The 19,017-nt window shown below is 36.6% G+C and overlaps 1 protein-coding gene across 7 annotated transcripts in view; it reads right to left on the bottom strand.

Annotated features, from left to right (window-relative positions):
• Positions 1–885: 885 nt before the first annotated feature.
• The window catches only part of cnot2 (CCR4-NOT transcription complex, subunit 2), a 31,449-nt gene continuing 13,317 nt past the window's right edge, over positions 886–19,017 (bottom strand). For 6 of the 7 annotated variants that reach the window (XM_087310252.1, XM_087310251.1, XM_087310255.1 and 3 more), the window contains exons 6-15: positions 16,802–16,878; positions 16,575–16,700; positions 16,268–16,392; positions 15,984–16,104; positions 11,360–11,516; positions 11,211–11,272; positions 11,070–11,119; positions 8,204–8,304; positions 7,958–8,102; positions 886–1,964 (exon numbers count right to left, since the gene is read on the bottom strand). In XM_087310252.1, the coding sequence (XP_087166378.1) occupies positions 1,878–1,964; positions 7,958–8,102; positions 8,204–8,304; positions 11,070–11,119; positions 11,211–11,272; positions 11,360–11,516; positions 15,984–16,104; positions 16,268–16,392; positions 16,575–16,700; positions 16,802–16,878 (1,051 nt within the window). In that variant the 3' untranslated portion in view covers positions 886–1,877. 7 annotated transcript variants of the gene reach the window in all.

The raw sequence follows: 19,017 nt of genomic DNA, 5'->3' as shown, positions 1-19,017 counted from the left end.
ATAATTTCAGGCTCGAATCTCCTTGTAAATGATCTATAATAAAGAATGTAGCACACTAACACATTGTTCAGTCTACTTGTGCTGCCTAAACAGAAAAACATCAATCATCCTTGAGCACTGTGATGAAGTTGAATTGCACTTGCCTTAAAGCTGCTGCTGTCTTACAGTATTCAAGAGCACTGCACAGCAGTTTCTTCATTCCATCCGATTGATTCCTCTTTGCCTATTTTGTAAGCAGTCGTGTTGTATATTACCTCATTAACCTCATGGCATCTATATTAAAAGACTTGGAAAAGAAGCAAAGGGTTAGTTCTTAATCATGCATAAAGTGTGCTTTCACACATACACACACACACACACGCACATCCTTCCTACACAGAGTCCAAACACTGGTTCAGGAAAGCCGTTCTGCTTTATTACAAAGAAAGGGAGCTTTAAAGGTGGTCAGAAAATACAAGATTGGTCTGTTTTTCGTACTATCGGTTTTCCCTTTCCTACGAAATGCTTCTATTCAAATAGCTGCAGCTGAAATGTCTCCACCCCCTTGTTTATTTTTTTGTATTTTGTTTTGTTTGTCGCAATACAGATGTCCCCAAGTCAGTCAAAGTCAGGCCTTCCGCACGTCACCTTTATTCGTTTCGTTGAATTGGTCTTTAAGTGCACAGGGTAACAAACGTGATTCCCCGTCTGGCAGCTCAACATACTCTTCACTAAATTGTTTAGTTTTTTTTTTTTTGTCTTTTGTGTTTTTGCTTCTACCACATAATGCCATTTCTGTCACCTCCTAAAAACGAGGTCAAGCATAGTTACTTCTTCCAAAATAGACGTCATGTATATATATATATAGATACATCTATCTATATATATCATATATATACACATTCATACATACATATCTTTATTCATGTGATGTCCAAAAATTAAAAAAATGTACACGTTTATTACAAAATCGTAACAAAGACTGAAAAGGGTTTGTAGTCATTCTGGAACAATGTTTCTCGGTAAGCTCACAACCGCCTGGTCCAGAGGTTGTGCCCAACAACGCTCACTGAAACAGTCTGATCGGGATTTATTGAAACTAAGCAGTAAACAGCTCGGGATGAGGAACGCAGGTGGATGGAGCAAAAGGAATGAAAATATGTTGGAAAAAAAGGGGGGGGCAAAAAAAAAAACAAACCAAAATAAAAAAGCACCTCCAAGATGTTAATGACAGGGCTGTGCGTCCTTCCAGACACCGACGGGAGCGGAGCGATCGTGTTTTTTTTTTTTTTTATTTCCCCCACATTAAAACAAAAGCAGAAAACAATTTTTGTGTTCTTTTATTACTAAATAGTGCAACAATGAACATTGCATTTTCTTTCGCCCTTGTGTATTCACATGTATTGGATTTGTCTTTGTGTCTGTCCTGTTGGTTTTCGCAGCGCGCTTCGGAAAACAAAGCGCAAACTGCCTTGTTGTTTTTTTCTTTTTAAATACCAATGGTTGTGTTTGTGTGCTGTACTGCAACTTCAAAGACTCCAGGCAAACACCAAAAGGGGCTTTCCATCAGAGGAGTAAACAAAACATTGACCCTGCTCGAAATGAAATGGAGGGAGAAGAAGAAGAGAAAAGAAAAGAAAAAAAAAAACGTAAGAGGGGATTTTAAAAACAGAATGAAAATATATAGAAGTTTTGTGTTCGGGCAGCACATAATTTGTAAGGCAGGGTCCCTCCCCCCCAGTTCTTAAGGTGGAGACCCCCGCCATCCCCCCCTCCCCCTCCCGCAGTCCTTGTCCAGATAGTTGAGGAATAAAACCAGGTTTTTTGTGGTCGGGCAGGTCGGCTGGCTGTCTCTGGCCGATCGCTCCTAGAGCTGACGGGCGCTGACGGACTCCGCTTCAGAAGGCCTGCTGGGCCGGATTGTAATTGAAGGTTGTTGGCACGTGAGGCCGCTCTTCTAGCTTGTCGTATTCCAGGTGAAACTCCTGTGGAGACCAGAGAAAAGAACACAGCTGATGTCCAGCCATATTTACAGATGGAAAAACAGTTCACTTTAGAATTCAGAACATGATCGGCATTGACAAACAAATCAGCTTCTCTATTAGGCTGCATTTACACTACAGATCTTGATGGTCAATTCCCATTTTGTGACTTTTGTGATTTTTTTGCTGACCAGCTTACATCATCTTTTAAAAGGGACTTGTATCCGAATGTCTGCATTTACATAGCACACAGCAAAGGCGCAATGACCAGGGAAAAAAAAAAAAGGGAGCGGGCGCTGACTGACAGCTAATACTACAGGAGCGCCCTTTTCTCCTTTCCTGTATTTAATATGTTTGCAGGGTCTCAATCTTTTTTTTTTTTTGTCTTTTTGACAAGCTGTTTTCCTATAGTCTATGACAGAAAAGTTCTGTCATTTGGCCATCTTTTAATCTAGGCCTTTTTAATCCGGTAGGCATCTTAATGTAAAGTCCATGGCATGATTTATGCATGTGACGCATGCAATAGTTTTGTTTATATTGGTTAGGTGGCGGATATTGCTCTCTCTCGTTAATATGCTTAAATACTAGTGCTACATGGCAACGCTTTTTAGTCCTCGTGTATGAGATGTAAGGCTTGGGACTCTGCTGAAGTCTGTTCTGAAATGAAAGCGTCAGACTTGACTTCATTTGCTATGGTTTTTAATGATGCGCGTCTCGCATTGACGTAAAAATTCAATCTACCTGCTTACACTGCAGACACGAGAGCTCAAATCCGGTTCATATTGGATAATTTTCCACAAAATAACAAGGTCTGAATCGGATTAGAGTAAATCAGAATCCATATGATTGTTTCCTGCTTGCATGTACATGGGTTATATTCGATCTGTGCCATATAACAGAAAATTGAGTCACTTGAACCATGCAGTGTAAATGCAGCCTCAGTTCACTTTTCTGACATTTTTTTCTTCCCTATTGTGATGTATATCACAGTAAAAACACTTTCTGATTGAGTAAATAATTCTAACTGAGATTTTTTCCTTTGGAATTGGTTGGATCTTAGCAGTTTGCTACTGATGTGACGTATACTAAAGCAGCTTTTCCGTTGGAATGGTACAGCTCCGCTCATTGCGCTTTCACTGCAGTTGAGTACCATTTAAGGTGGCTGGGATTTTCGCTATAGTTGTGCTGCAGGGCTCGAAACTAACTTTTTGACTTGGTTGCACGGTGCTCCCAACTTCAAATATTAAGGAGCACCAAAAAGAATTTAGGAGCACCAGAGAAAATTTAGGAGCACCCACCAAAAATGAATGAGCACCATAGCAAATTGCATTTTAAGGGATTTATTGTATTTTAAAACGACATCAATTAGGAATAATAAACCAGAAACAACTATCTAACTAATGCTGTGATGACATTGATATTTGTGTGCAATAATTCCAAAATGAATGTCTAATAATTATAGAATATTAATGATGATGAAAATGACAATAACAGTAACAATAAATTACATTTCTCATAATGATGCTGCCTTGAATACACTTGAATGCGAGTTATCTGCTATAAAAAGTCTATTACTTCATCAAAAATAAATTGATGTTTCAAACAAAAATGAATCATTGCAGTAAGAAATGTTTATTTTGCACTATTGTTTTTATATGCATATCAATTTAATAAATAATATTTCTGCTACAAAACAAACGAAAGATTTTAATAAATCCTTCAATTCAAGGCAGAGAGTAGCTAAATAATTTACGTAGTAGCAAAGTAGCAAAATAATTTACATCTCAAGATAGAACGAACAAAAGAAAGTCTCACTTCTATTACTCTTTGTGAGTGATAGATTTTTGATTTCAGTTTGTGTCGTTGTAACTGCTCAGTCTTGTTATGAGCTGATCTTCATTGTTCTGTGTTTGTGGAAAGCTGGCGAGTCAGCCGGACCAATTTATGAGCATGCAGAGCAAGATTCTCGCGATGACCACCGCTCTTTGTTATGAGTCGCAGTTTCAGTGTAAACTTGGTAAAGGCGAGCTTCATTGGCCATGATGTGTACAGTATTAAATGTTACATTTAGCAGACATTTGCGCTAAACATGGAGTCAATGCAATGCATTGAGATTCCTTGATTGATCTCAGCTGGCGGATCAATATTCACCACATGTCAAGATTGCTCTCATCTGCGCCACTGTTATTATTATAACTTAAGGTGGCGTTTGCAAACAGGTGTACTTTTCACTCTTCAGCCGTTTGCATTTCCTGCAGTCATAAAAGCTCCCTGTCATGTGACGCTGGAAAGCCTCGAGTGATTGACAGCGAATATTAAGCAATATAGAGCGGCAGGGAAGAGCGATTCAGCACGTTTTTATAAAAAAAAAATCTAAACAGGTCGCACTACAACTATTATATGCAGTCGCACAAATGCTCCAAAATATATTATGAGGTTGCATAGCTTAAATTTTGGGCACATACGTGAACAACAAGGTCGCAGTTTCGAGCCCTGTGCTGTATATACTGCCATGAGTTCCTAAAAGCATTTTCATTCCAGGGCCTACCAACAAGACTTGTCGACCACCTACTGACAGTAGCTGTTTCCATACAAAAATGTTAATTAAATTTATGCACAAAACTGGAATAACGCATAAAAGACGGGCGAATAAAGCAGCATTTCCATCTAACAAGTCAAAGAGGATAAAATCGTCACTTCCTGATTAACTGGCGCCCAAATATCAAAAGTAAAAACGAAAATTGCTGCGGTAGTAGAAACCACAGAAGACAATGCTGATATGTAATGAACACATGGTGGCGTTTAAAGGTTTAAGACACAATTACTTAAATGGTGACGCTGTTTAAAAATGAACAAATCCAATGTTTTACAATGTGCTCAGCCTGCTGGTTTGTCCATTCACACTAGAGCTGCACAATTCTGGCTAAAATGAGAATCGCGATTTTTTTGGTTAAGATAAAGATCACGATTCTCTCACGTTTCTGTAGATGTAAAACAAAGGTTAATATGAGTCGGCAATTATTATTATTATTATTTTTCAAACATATGGTAAAACAACAATAATATGTGCATGTCTACTGGTTTCTATAAATAATTCTATTCTACTTATAATAATTCTAATGTTGAATTAAGTTTGAGACATATGATTGCAATCCTTGACAACATTATTAGACCACTTAATTCACTGGTAAACATTATATAGGCTAGAGTAGTTATACTGACACTGTAAATATTTATTTTCATGCACAACTGTGTGTTCGCTATGAAAGAAAAAACATATCAAATGCTTGTCGCAGTCATAACTCTAAAATGCGGTATGATTATTTAAATGATGTGCACGCCTTCAGTTTCATTTTCACTGCTAAGTGCTGTTCATACTTCACGCGCGGCACCCAAACGATCCCTCTGTGCCACAAACTCAGTATATTTACAACTTTATTACCTGTTACTCACAGCAGGTTCTGTTCACTAAAGGAGAAGCGCGCGCGTCTATCATTAAGTAGGGCGCGTGCCCGCACTACAGCTCACAGTCAGCAGCTCACGTCACGTGTAATTTCCCGACCGCGAATACAGCGTTTTATGAAGACAAAAATGACATTTTTAAGTGAATTATACCTTATAAATACAGTATGTGACTCTTTCAACATCATTCGGAGGTGTCCATGTCGCAGAGCAATGTATGTGAAAGAATGAAAAGACTCGTGCAGCCGCCTTTGCTTCTCTCCTGCACTTGAAAATATGATTGACAGAATCGTAGAAATGGTGGATTAAGATCGTCTAGGGGGTCGAATCGAGATCGCAATCTTTTTACGATTAATTGTGCAGCTCTAATTCACACACATTTTTATTATCACATAATCTATCTATAACAAATTCACGTGACCTTTTTTAATGTGCGTACTGAAATTTGATCAGTAAAAGTTTCCATCGTAGTTTATGCACATTTTTTCTCATCGAATAAAAACCCTACTCAGTTATGCGCGTACATTTTTTATGTGCAATTTCAGAATTGATGCGTATCCACCACATATCTAAAATGCACCTAAAATAGGTGGATAGAAACATAGCTACTGATGCCTTTACAGGTGTCTTTATATTACGGAGGTTTAAAATGGTTTAGTCTTGCAAACCAACAATATAGCAATAGATGCTGCCGACTATTTAAATAATGCAAGTTTGGCGTCTTATGTCATTAAACCAATAAAGTTAAAAATGATGCTTCTTTTGGACCAATCAGTGATCAGCAGGTTTGATTGTCTTACATTTTGGTAATATTGCGGCTCACTTGGAACATCACCCGAAGAGGTGGTACTAAAAAAAGTGTAAGGTACTTGGTATGGAACACAGTGGAAAATCCCCCAAAAAGTAAGCGGTTCTGAAGTCTACTGTACCATGCAGTGGAAAAGTGCTTTAAGTATATTTTTTTTAATAAAAAAAATCTATGTGCACAGATAAATCATTTATAAAAATTGTAGCAAAATTCCATTAAAAATGATCATTTTGACTTCATGGTGACTTCAATCCTGATTTTCCTCTTTAGTTGTTGGAAATATACGATCGATAAAAGGAAACTTTTTTTTAAAACTATATATATATATATATATATATATATATATATATATATTATAATGTACAATTTAGGCAATAGTCACAATTTCATTGAAAGATGTGCTTAATAATAGCATGCAAAGCTTCCAAAATATGTGGTCTCCTTTTATAGATATCCTGCCTTTGCATGTCAGAGAAGTGGCTTTATGTGTCAATTAGGCTTTATTTATTTATTTTGGATATTTATTGTCAAAGTTCATAGGCAATTGTTTTTGTGGTTTATTTTTTCCCTTTTATTTTGTTCTAATTATTTTTTTTTCTTTCTTTCAAATGACATGGCTATACCATCGGATTGCACATTGAACATTCATTTTGATAACTTCAAATAAACATTCGTTGATTTTTCTTTTATGCCAGAAATCATTTGATTATCATTAAATGTTATTTTGTAAATTTCCTATTTTGTAAACTTCTTGTTTTGTAAATTGCATTTCTAAGCACTTTATTTTTTTTTGATCACTTTCTTAATATTTTTTTTTTAACCCTCAGACTACATATAATCAAACTGTTAGGATAGGAGAAATTGTGTCGGAAATACAACTAAGTATATTAGTGAAAAGCCTATTAGTTCAGTTTACAAGTTACACAAATTGAAACTTATGACTGGTTTTGTGGTTCTGGGTCAAATATTTAAGAATTTGTGTCTTCAGACATTTACACGTGTCTATGACGGACACTGTTATTTGTTTAAATGTAAAAATAACCCATTTGACCACAAAAAAAAAAGTTGTTCTCACAAACTAGCAACAACTAGGGCTGCACGATATTAGACAAATCTGATATTGTGATATTTGATTTTTCTGCGATAAACACTGTGATATAAATACAGTTTCACAAGATGGTTTGAAGAGCTCTACTTCTGTTTTCTGGGGAGTCTAACAGTATTCATGTACAGATATTGAATTATCACAATACAAAAACATGCTTTTCTTAATTTACTTCATCTCGTTTGTACTTCAAATTTGTAAAAACAAATTTCTAAACAAAATTTAAAAAATGGTTCAGTTTTCACCATCAGAAGAAATAGTGAAAATTTAGAGTTGTTCCCTAAAACAAGCTAAATTATCTACCAGTGGACGAAGTAAAAATTTAAAATGTTGATATTTGGACTAGAAACAGAAGAAAAATTTTTAAGTAAGAATTTACTTTGCATAAATCATAGAAATTCCATATAAATACAGTGATTAAATACCATACTGTAGATCCTGGTTAACTATAAATGTACTCAACATTGAATATCGTTGCGATGTGGCTATTGCGAATGCGGACATTGGGATATGGGTGCTGAAACGATACATTGTGCAGCCCTAGCAACAACAGCAAAAAACTATCAGCAACTGTCTGTAGCTCAAGGCAAAAATGTAGGACAGTGAATTCAGCATGTTTACCTTAGCGACCTTCCTCCAGTTATGACAATCGAAGAAGTAATATGTTCCTCTCTCGTAAGTGTTGGTCTTTAGCGTGGGCTCCATGCCAGGTGCTCTTGTGATCCAAACTCTTTCCTCTTTATGGTACCGCCAGTCCCGGTTGAAGCTACGATACAACAAAACCTTCCATTTAGCCTCTCCATTCCCACCTGTGGTTACTTACCAATAGAAATGTACAGCAAGAAAGACTGAATGTTCTGGACGTACAGTTCAACGGCAGCGAGGAGTTGTAAGAGGTCTCCTCCGTTCATGTAGTAGAGGTAGAACAGCAGGTCTTCACCATATCGCCCCAGTTTTATTGCAGCCAGCTAAAATAAAAGAAAATAAGTACATTAAGAGATCAGCTAGGTCCAAATTATGGTTGCAAACCAGTTTTATTTAAGTGTTTATTAGGGCTGGGTAAAAAAAAAAAAAGTGTAATAAAATAAAATCTCTATTTACATATTGTTTCAAATATATTTTTGATTCGATACAGATTTAAAAGCCATAAATTGTTTTCTTTTTTTCTATTTTATGCATTCCGGAGCTTTTATAAGTGTGGGACGCCTAGGCATGAGAAAGAAAAGTGTGGCAGGAGCGGATGTTATTTAATGTCAATCAACAAAGGTTTTCGGTTTCTATTTGATCTGTAAACATATACAGTTGAAGTCAGAATTATTAGCCCCCTTTTGATTTTTTTTTTCTTTTTTTAAATATTTCCCAAATGATGTTTAACAGAGCAAGGAAATTTTCACAGTATGTCTGATATTATTTTTTCTTCTGGAGAAAGTCTTATTTGTTTTATTTCGGCTAGAATAAAAGCAGTTTTACATTTTTTTAAAAACAATTTTGGGACAAAATTAATAGCCCCTTAAAGCTAATTTTTTTTTCGATAGTCTACAGAACAAACCATCGTTATACAATAACTTGCCTAATTACCCTAACCTGCCTAGTTCACCTTATTAACCTAGTTAAGCCTTTAAATGTCACTTTAAGCTGTATAGATGTGTCTTGAAAAATATCAAGTAAAATATTATTTACTGTCATCATGACAAAGATAAAATAAATCAGTTATTAGAAATAGGTTTCTAAAACTATTATGCTTAGAAATGTGCTGAATATTCCCTTCATTAAACAGAAATTTGGGAAAAAAATAAACAGGGGCGCTAATAAGTCAGGGGGGCTAATAATTCTGACTACAACAGTACATGCAGTGCAGTACTTCTGCACATAACAGCAGCAAAGAAACAGGAGTAATCGCATATAAACAAGACTAATGTGGCTTTGTAATGCAAATACCCAGAGTCTGAGCACAGAGACACCCCAGTATGCGAGTGTTGGGTGTCGTTTTTGTGCCTTATTACAACTTAAAGTATTAAATACATGTTTTTAATTCGAAATGCCCTTCCGGTGTACGTGTAAATAGTCAATCAAGTCTAAAGTGAAAGCATTTTAGAGGCATAATCACTGTATAATATCTTAAAGCGACAGCAGCCAAATATTATACAGTTTATGTTGTTAAAATTAATCAAAAAAACATTAACTGCCCTTGACTGAATATGCTTCATAGACATCATATTAATATATGTAGACTTTATTTGATGTGTGTAGAAACTAGGTATATCTATATGTGCGTGTTTGTCTAACTTAAATGGAGGCCCAGTGTCTTTTCCTGAAATCCCTGATGGTGTATTCACACTGTCTTGTTTGGTTTGTTTGAAATGAACTCAAGTTCGTTTCTTCCATTGGTGTGGCTCTTTTGGGCGGTTGTAAACACAGTAATATCTCACTGGAGCACACAAAACGAATGGACCAAGAGCTAGCTGCTCCCAAACAAACACATTTGGGGTTTTCAGGATCTCCTAGTTTGAATTGTGCACCAATAGACTGTCATAGCTAAGCAACCATCAGACATGCTGTTCATTGACCCACCACTAACAAACCACAGTCCATGCCACACCTCTAGCTCAGATACAAGCTTACTCGTGAACAAAACAAACTAAAAAAAAGTGTTGTGTTTGCCTGTTCTGCTTTGTCTAGTCTGTTGTTCTAAATGAAATCATTACAACACACATATCACAAACACGTAGCTTTTTATTTGCAAGTTTATATTTCGAATAAAAAGCATGTGTAAGCAAAAGGTGCAATATGTAAATAAGCCCTCAAAGCTACAGTAAGTTTGTCAGTGGCTGTTCTTCAGACAGCACAGCTAATGGTTGCACACTAGACACTGCGTCATGGGAGCACAAACAATTCTGTCCAATAAATGGCTTTAAGACACTTTAACACACGTTTTTGTGCATAATTTCTTATTCAAAATGGGCAGTGTAAATGAAAAATGCACCAAAATGCATGCGCTGCCTTTTTGTTGACTTCAGTAAAGAGCAGTGTGCTGCACTATTTTGTTGCTAGGCAACCATAGCATCAGGCCGTTCTTCAGCACACAGTTGATTTTTTTTCAACTGGAGATGCACAGAGCATTTTGTCAAAAACAAGAAGTGCAGCAGGGGGTTAAAATGCGAGGCACCCATGGTGTAAAATGCTCTCTGCCAATAGAAACCCATTAAAAAAAAATCAACTCTTGCAGCAAAAATGCAGTTAGTTCAAATAACACCAAAAGACTGGAGTTTGCATGTTCTCCCTGTGTTTGCACGAGTTTCCACCGAGTGCTCCGGTTTTCCCCAAAAAAGTCCAAAGACATGCACTATAGGTGAATTGGGTAAGCTAAATTATCCGTAGTGTAAGTGTGTGAGTGAGAGTGTATGGGTGTTTCCCAGTGATAGGTTGTGACAGGAAGGGCATCCGCTGCATAGAATATATGCTGGATAAGTTGGTGGTTCATTCTGCCCCCTGATTAATAAAGGGACTAAGCTGAAAAAATAATGCGTGAATGAAGACTAAAATAAGAGAGTCTAAAATATAGAGTTAGGTTCTGTTTCAATGTACACATGATATATATATAGTCTTTACTAGTCATTATTAGAGATATCAATAGCATTTGCAGTAAATCACTGAATCAAATCATGAGCTTGCCAATCAGAATCTTATATAGACATCTGAATTTGATACCCAGCCCAAGAGTTCATCACCTCACCTTGTCCCTTATGTGAATGTTGGTTAAGTACTCTGAAGGAACATGGAAGTCTAAAAAACAACAGGAAGAAAAGTTTAATTCATTATTGAACAACCAAAATGTGTGGGTCATCTCTACTAGTTAATTCAAATGAACTCTTACCAATGTCTTGTGGCCGACATGGAGCTGAAGCCCAAGGAGATGCAAACTTGGGATACAGATTCCTACAAGAAAAGAATGAACAAAAAAAATGCAAGGTTAAAAGAAAATATTTACATACAAGAAGTCATTATTTGGTATTTCGTTCTTACTCTGGAGAGTTAAGGTTGAGTCCTAGCGTTGTTAGGTCACTTCCTAAGGCTAGGTGAACCATCCCAGGATCTGTCTCAGCTGCCCTAATGAATGTCAAGAGTCCAATCATTCCAAACTGATCTGTCACCATTCCTGAGGGAATGTTCGTTACCTTGCCTAGAAAAGAAAAGAACGAATGTCAAGTTTGATTGTAAGTGTCCTACATCTTTTGACCAATGAATTTAAGCAATTCGTAATCAACAGACGTATCTTCAATTCTGATTACATTTACGTATATTAATAAATCCATCCACACACACACACACACACACACACACACACACACACACACACACACACACACACACACACACACACACACACACACACACACACACACACACACACACACACACACACACACACACACACATTTAAATGAATTTTTTTGTATTTATTTAGTTTCAATTTAATTTTTCAATTGAATTTTTTTATATATTTTTATATTAATATGGTAAATATATGATTTACATAACTTTTCATATTTTACGGACCATTTAACGGTACCTTTACATACTTTTTCCTAGTTTATACCTTAACTAGGAAAAGACAGTACAGAAGAAATTACTACTATATATATATATATATATATATATATATATATATATATATATATATATATATATATATATATATATGTATTTTTTTTTTACTACTACATATATATTGTTTGTTTTTTTTCTATAAAAGCTTATAAAATGTATAAATTTGTACAGGGCTTGAAATTGCCACCACTTTGGTCTCATCAGTGTTAATTTTGACAGCAAATTTTAATTTAGTTTTAGTATTAGTCTTTTGACTAAAATTCCATTTTAATTTTAGTCACATTTTAATCTTCTGAATCATTTTAGTTTTATTCCACTAAATTTTATAAGGTTTTAGTCGACCAAATCTACTCTACATTTAGTTGACTAAAATACAAAATAAAAAAACTAATTAAATTAAATAGTCTTATTAAAAATGTAGAATATAGCTTTTCTATTAAAGACAAAAAATTTATTCTGATAAGATATTTACCAAAATACATCCCTCAATCACATTCTCATCTCATTTTTAAAAGTCAATGAAAAGTCAGTATATTTTTATTATAGTGGTCATCATCATCACTTGATATTTATTTATTTTCAACAGTAGAAACTTGTTCATCACAAAAATTATGCAGAAAATTTTGTCAACGAAATTAACTTTGGGTCGCTTAAGCGCCCGAAATATTGAGGAGTCAGGATACAGACCTGGTGCAGTGCAATCTGAGCTGCATCCAATGCTTTTTAATGCGCTCACCTAATCCCACCCCTAACCCTACCCCTCACAGTGACGTCACGCACTCCATTGTGTGCATTGTGTCTGACATTGCATCGCTGAGTGATGCAATCTCAGCTTGCATCATAAAGGCTGCATCCAGATACTATTGGAAATTTTATCTATGCGACCTCAGGATATATTTGAGAGCATTTGTGTAAGTGCATAAAATTGTTGCAGTGTGACCAGTTTTCACTGCAAAATTTTCACCGCATGCACGGATTAAGGACACATTCACGCAGGATGCATCTTTGCACCTGAAATGCGAAATGCAGCGCTCAGAAATAGTTTAATACAGTTGTCATGTCAACTTGCTGCAGTAAACAAAGCCTGCAATGCTTGCCCCACCTTAAAGCTCTTCTGATTGTCTCACTGCTCAAGAACTAAACACGAATGATTGGTTAATATCAGCTGTCAATCACTTAGTCTATGCCTTCTGTCTTCATATGACTGGGAGCTATAACCGCAAAAATATAAAAAGCTGAAGATGAGAATAAAAATACACTGATAGAATTTGTTTTAGAAACCACCTAAAGTTACAAATAAAGGCACATCCGATCAGTGATCATTTAGTGAATGTTAATCAACCATTTACACTTTTTGAAGAGTGGATATAAAAAAAGTTCCATTGGGTTAAAGTCTGCTATGAAAAGGACTGTAAAGCCGATGTGACGATTAGTTTGCAGGTAACAGCGTTTGCCACATCTACACATTTTAAGCATAATAGGTTCTGTTTAATCCTTGATTTAATTGACCCTTCGCTAAGCCACATCCAAAAACCGCCACCCACCAACCGTGGCTTAACAACCGTAGATACGCACAGAGGCTCTGTCAAGCTTTCGAGCGAGGGAAACAAGTTTCCCTTTTCAAAACCAAAAACCCAAGGGAAAAAATGCTAGTGTGCATCAAGCTCTGTGAGGGGCGCTAGAGATGCGCGGATGGCGGTTACAGCCGCGGAATCCGCGGATAAACCGCGGATCGGGCGAATGACGTGACGAAAAATACAATTTTAATTAAATTCGGGCGGGTGGTGGGCAGTTGTACTGTTTTTGTACACATAGCTGGCGCACCAACGAAAAAGCCTAGGACTGACTTCACAGAATGAGAGGAGGAATCGGATACACTAATTCTGGATGAAGTACAGAAGTATTCCTCTACAAACTTCCGTATAGACGGATCAGCAGAGGAAAATCTACTTTCCTTTTAGGAGAAACAAGGCCAGTCATTCCCACGACTACAGCACCTTGCCAAGAGAATTCTATGCATTCCAGCAACAAGTGCTGCGAGCGAGCGCTCCTTCAGTGCAGCAGGGCGCATTGAGGCCAGGCGCTCTCGTCTGAATGTTGAAATGATGTGTCAAATTGCGTTTTCTATTAGGCTACAATAATAATAAAAAAAATTGTACTGTACAGTCCGTTTAATTTAGGCTATTTATGTATTTTTGTCCCTGTGCGCCAATTGGAGACGGAGTTCACTGCTGATATTCTGAGAGCTTTATAGGGGTGCTTCTCATTTCTTATTAGTGTATCCTCGTTTCCTTTCCTTGCTTTCTTTCATCGTCTTTCCACCCCTATAGGATGCGAGTGAAGGAGGCAAGGAAAAGACTCAAGGACCGAGGAATTGAATCAAGTGAAACGACACGTCCTCGTATTGTTTAGTGTCACTTCAAAGCGTCAATTACTGCTGGATTTGACTTGCACGTTTGGATTAACTGCATGTCATTAAAGTCATTCTCTATTTTCTAATAATCAATAAAGAAACATTCATTTAATAATAAAAAGGAATAAGCCATTCAAATAAAGAGCTTAGTCAGCAGATGGCGGGCGGGTGCGGTTTTAAAATTTGGTCAAAAATGTTAGTGCGGATGGATGGCGGACTGATGATGAGTTTTGGGATGCGGTTGCGGATGAAATAATAGCCCATCCGCGCATCTCTAAGGGGCACTAAAGAAGCGGCGTTAACTTGGTTTTGTTTTGATATTCCTGACACATTTAGTGATAGACGAACGGCAGTAACTCACACACCTCTGACCCTAACAAGATCTAAACTGTTTATCCTACAAAAATACAAAGCAGGTTATGTTTCACAGCTGTCTTTTTTTTCCGCTCCATATTATGAGCACTGCTCCTTTTAAGCCTTCGCCATAGTAGTCATATTAATAGAGAATAGGTCATGAGTTATTGATCCGGAAAATACAAATCTGCGAATCTGTTGCTAACTTTACTGAACTTCATATATACCATCTGTTTCAAGCTACGAATATTTGAAATTACAACTTATTCTCTAATCGGTGGCATATTATATGGTGAACATACCCCTGTAATGCATACTGCAGTCCTTTTTTGTCTAGCTTTCTCGCATATCTCACCTGTTCGCCGAAAATGACTAATTATATCCCTGGGAATGTCTGACACCGGCGCATACACATTGTCAAAGACGTACCAGGCACGAAAACTTGACAGGCATGGCAACAGTAACTAAGGAGGGTGGGGCTTAGCGAAGGGTCAATTGTTAGGATGCTGTCAGCCGTGCAAGTGGCAGCTATATTTAAAATGTAACACCATGTAGACCAGTGGTCACCAAACTTGTTCCTTGAGGGCCGGTGTCCTGCAGATTTTAGCTCCAACACTAATCAACCACACCTGAACAAGCTAATCAAGGTCTTACTGGGTGTACTTGAAACATGCAGGCAGGTGTGTTGAGGCAAGATGGAGCTAAACCCTGCAGGGACACCGGCCCTCCAGGACCAGGATTGGTGACCCCTGATGTAGACCATCGCAAAAGGGCTTGCATTCACTTAATTAATCAAATCATTATTGCAGCTCAAGAAATGACCGTTATTGCTATTAAGATGACGTATGCAAATATGTAAATAGTATCTGTGCAATATTGGACACAACCCGTAAGAGCGCAGCACAGTCATATTATTTATGTATTTTTTTTTTGCTAGTTTTGATTAGTGTTGATTTCAAATGCAATGAATCCGTTCATATAAATCTTGCAGTAACGGGGCTCATAAATGGTGGGTGTGACAAAATTTTAACTGGTGCTCCTTAAATTTTAACCAAGCAAAATGGTTAATTTCAAGCCCTGAAAGTTTATACTGAACTGTAATGAAATATTAAACTAAAATTTTGGTCAGTCAACATTACTAAATTACTAATATTTGCTATAATGAGGGAAAACAGATGTGCTTGTGCATTGTTTAAAGGAAGCATTTCATGCTTTGAACAATATTTAATTCAACTGTCATGTTTTTTGGTGCAGTTTGAAAATGACCCTCACCGTCAGGCAACACCTGGATCCCTTTCTTCTGCTGGTTGTTATTCTGTGCTGATGATGTCTTGTCACCGGGAAACTTGGGTCCATCTGCACTCGAGCTGCCTTTGCCTGAAGAGTTTAAGCTCTGAAACAACAGTAAAGGCCAGAAACATGAGATAAAATCAAAGCAATGGATGAAGCACTGGAAGATCTAAGCATCCTTATACCCCATCCTGCGATATAATGACATGTTATTTAAGCAATGTCTCTTTGAAATTGATAAAAAATCTAATTCAGGCAATACTAACTGATTTGCTTTCATCCGTGCTTAATGTCGGGTCCTTATAGTTGGGGCCAGGCAGGGCTGGGAAGTCTTCGTTGTGAATTGAAAAGTCCTGCGACTGTTCGTTCGATGGCTTTGTGACCATTCCAACTGCACACAAACACATTTTAACAAACCTTTGAGGGATATTGTCTGAAAATAAAAATAAAACCACTGACCTTGGCATGCATTCACAACATATCATCTATTCAAGTAGAAGCGTGCTTGGTCATAAAGACTAAGAGGGTTTCAGTTTCAGCTAACTAATGGAACTGTGTAAAATGAACTGGTACCATAGGGCGCCCTTCCAGCCAGTGGATTATGCAACGGTGTAGGGTTGCCATTTCCCTCCCTCCGACTTCTGTCTGCAAGTGCTGGGAATTCTGAGAGATCTATTCCTGTCACGTTTTCACTCCCATCTGCCAAAGATAATAGTAGAGTGAAACAAAAATAACATAAGAATAAACTACTTCCTCTTTCTAAAACACACTCTGTGTTTCCTGTCATCAACATCACTCACCTGTCCCGTTGAAGATGTTATTGGATAAGGAGTTCATTCCAAACCCCTGGCTCCGGCCCATTCCAAATCCTGACATACTACAACGACACACATGAGGATTTGACCCTTTTGTTAAGATCAGTCTTGATTGGCCTTATCTTGGCCTAAGGTGAAAGTTAATTCAAATAGATAATATGTATTTAAGATAAGAAGTCACCCTTTTAATCAAAACCAGCTTCATTATGGCAATAAACAGATTCGTGTACTGAGATTCTAAAAGGATTCCTGTGAGTTCATTTGCTTATAAAAACCCTGATACATCATGTTGGCCTGTCAATTGGGTAATACAAAAAGTATATAAACAGAGCTCGACAATAAGCAGGACTATGGAGTCAATCTAGGGCCATATATATTTGCAAAATAAAAAAAAGGTTTGCCAACAAAAATAAAGTAATAACCAACAAATAAATTAATTAATGCAAATCTCCAAAAATTGCAAAACGAAAATTAATTTGAGAAATAAAAAATCTTGTTGTTAACAAAAATAAAGAACTGCAAAGAGGAAATTTAGTTGAGAAATAAAAATGAAATTTGCAACAAAAAATAACTGAAAAAATAATCTGTGTACATATACACATACATACACACATACACACATACATACCATACCATTTCATACCATACCATACCATACAGGGCTTGACATTAACTTTTTTGATCACCAGCCACTGTGGCTAATAGTTTTCCAATGTTACTAGCCACTTGCTATTTTGTTGTTTTGAAAATATATTTGCATACATTTGAAGTTGACATGCTAAAATTACTGGATTTAAATTGTGTTATGTCCACATGCCTCCTTTACTTTTTTTCACATTTTTTTCACTTTTTAGGGCTCAACACTAAGAATTTACCCTTTTTTTCTCAGGCCACACCAAATAATTATTTCATTGCCACAAATTTTAAAAGAAATGTGTCAAAACAAGCTAAATATAGCTGTATACATACAATTTTTATTCAACAAAAAAATCATTTGTTCATTAAAAAAAAAATATTCTCATTTAGGCTATCTAAAACTATACACAGTAGTTTGATCAGGCTAAAGGTCCCAGAATCTTTAGGTAACTATAGATAAATGGAGAGTTAATTTCCTTTTAAAAGCAATGTTATTGTAAAGGATGATAATTAAACCATATTAACAAAAATAACTGCAAGCAAAAGAAAGCAGGTGGAAAACATTCTGTGTCAATAATGAAAGAAGGATCACGTGCATGAGGTTAACAATAGGCTAATTAATAATCTGTACAAAGAATGGTAAAAATAAAAGCAGCAACAGCTGCTGTTGAAAGCAGCAGTACTGTGGCTGCACAAGCGCCACTTTTTTCCAATCTATTTCAAAGAGAAACGATCGCACCAGTTGCGTTTCCAGGCACGGTTGTTGTGCACAAGGAAACGGGAGCTTTTAAGCATTTGAGCGCTTTACATCAGCCGTGCCTCGCTCACAACCTCAGTGACTTAGGATCGCCTGTGTCTCACCATGCGCCTGATCATCCTCTCATTAAGTATTCACCTGCTTTCTTTTGCTTGAGCGCACAATTATCAATCATGCTGCTTCTCGGTTCTAAGAGCACATTTGCACGCATATTGACAAACGCATATTGTCTTAAACTAAAAATCTAATCTTTAGGGATGAGGCAGCACTGGCAATTTAAATATGATTTTCAACCAGCCAAAATGGCTAGTGGGGGTGTCTGTCTAAACTGCCATAACCTAAATCTACCCGCATTTGGTGAGTGTTAATGTCATGCCCTGTATGTATATATTTATAAGTATATATGTTCTTTTTTGTTTGCAAATTTCATTTCTATTTCTCAAAATTTTATTTTCACTTTGCGATTTTTGGAGATTTGCATTTGTTTAAGAACTTTTTTGCTCAATACTTTATTTTTGTTTGCAAAGCTTTCATTCATTTTGCAAGTATATAAGGCCCTAGATTGACTCCAGGACCCACTGGTCCAGGGCCAGTGAGAAAAGTTTTGGGCAAGCTGACAGAAGACTTGTACTGTCGGGTCAATGGCATTTCAACATGACTAAAATTTACACATTAAATTGATCAATCATGGCTGAGAATAAATTTAGGGGGAAAAAATGTTTTAGTATGGTTTTCTTGAAATAAACTGCATCAACATAGATGACAAAAAATTTATAAAATGATTGATAAAATAATTGATAATTTTTTA

This window comes from Danio rerio, chromosome 25 (genome assembly GCF_052040795.2).
Source record: "Danio rerio strain M-AB ecotype USA chromosome 25, GRCz13ab, whole genome shotgun sequence".
Lineage (NCBI taxonomy): Eukaryota > Metazoa > Chordata > Actinopteri > Cypriniformes > Danionidae > Danio > Danio rerio.
The sequence above is the reverse complement of the archived record's forward strand: the minus strand, read 5'-3'. Positions and strand labels throughout refer to the sequence as shown.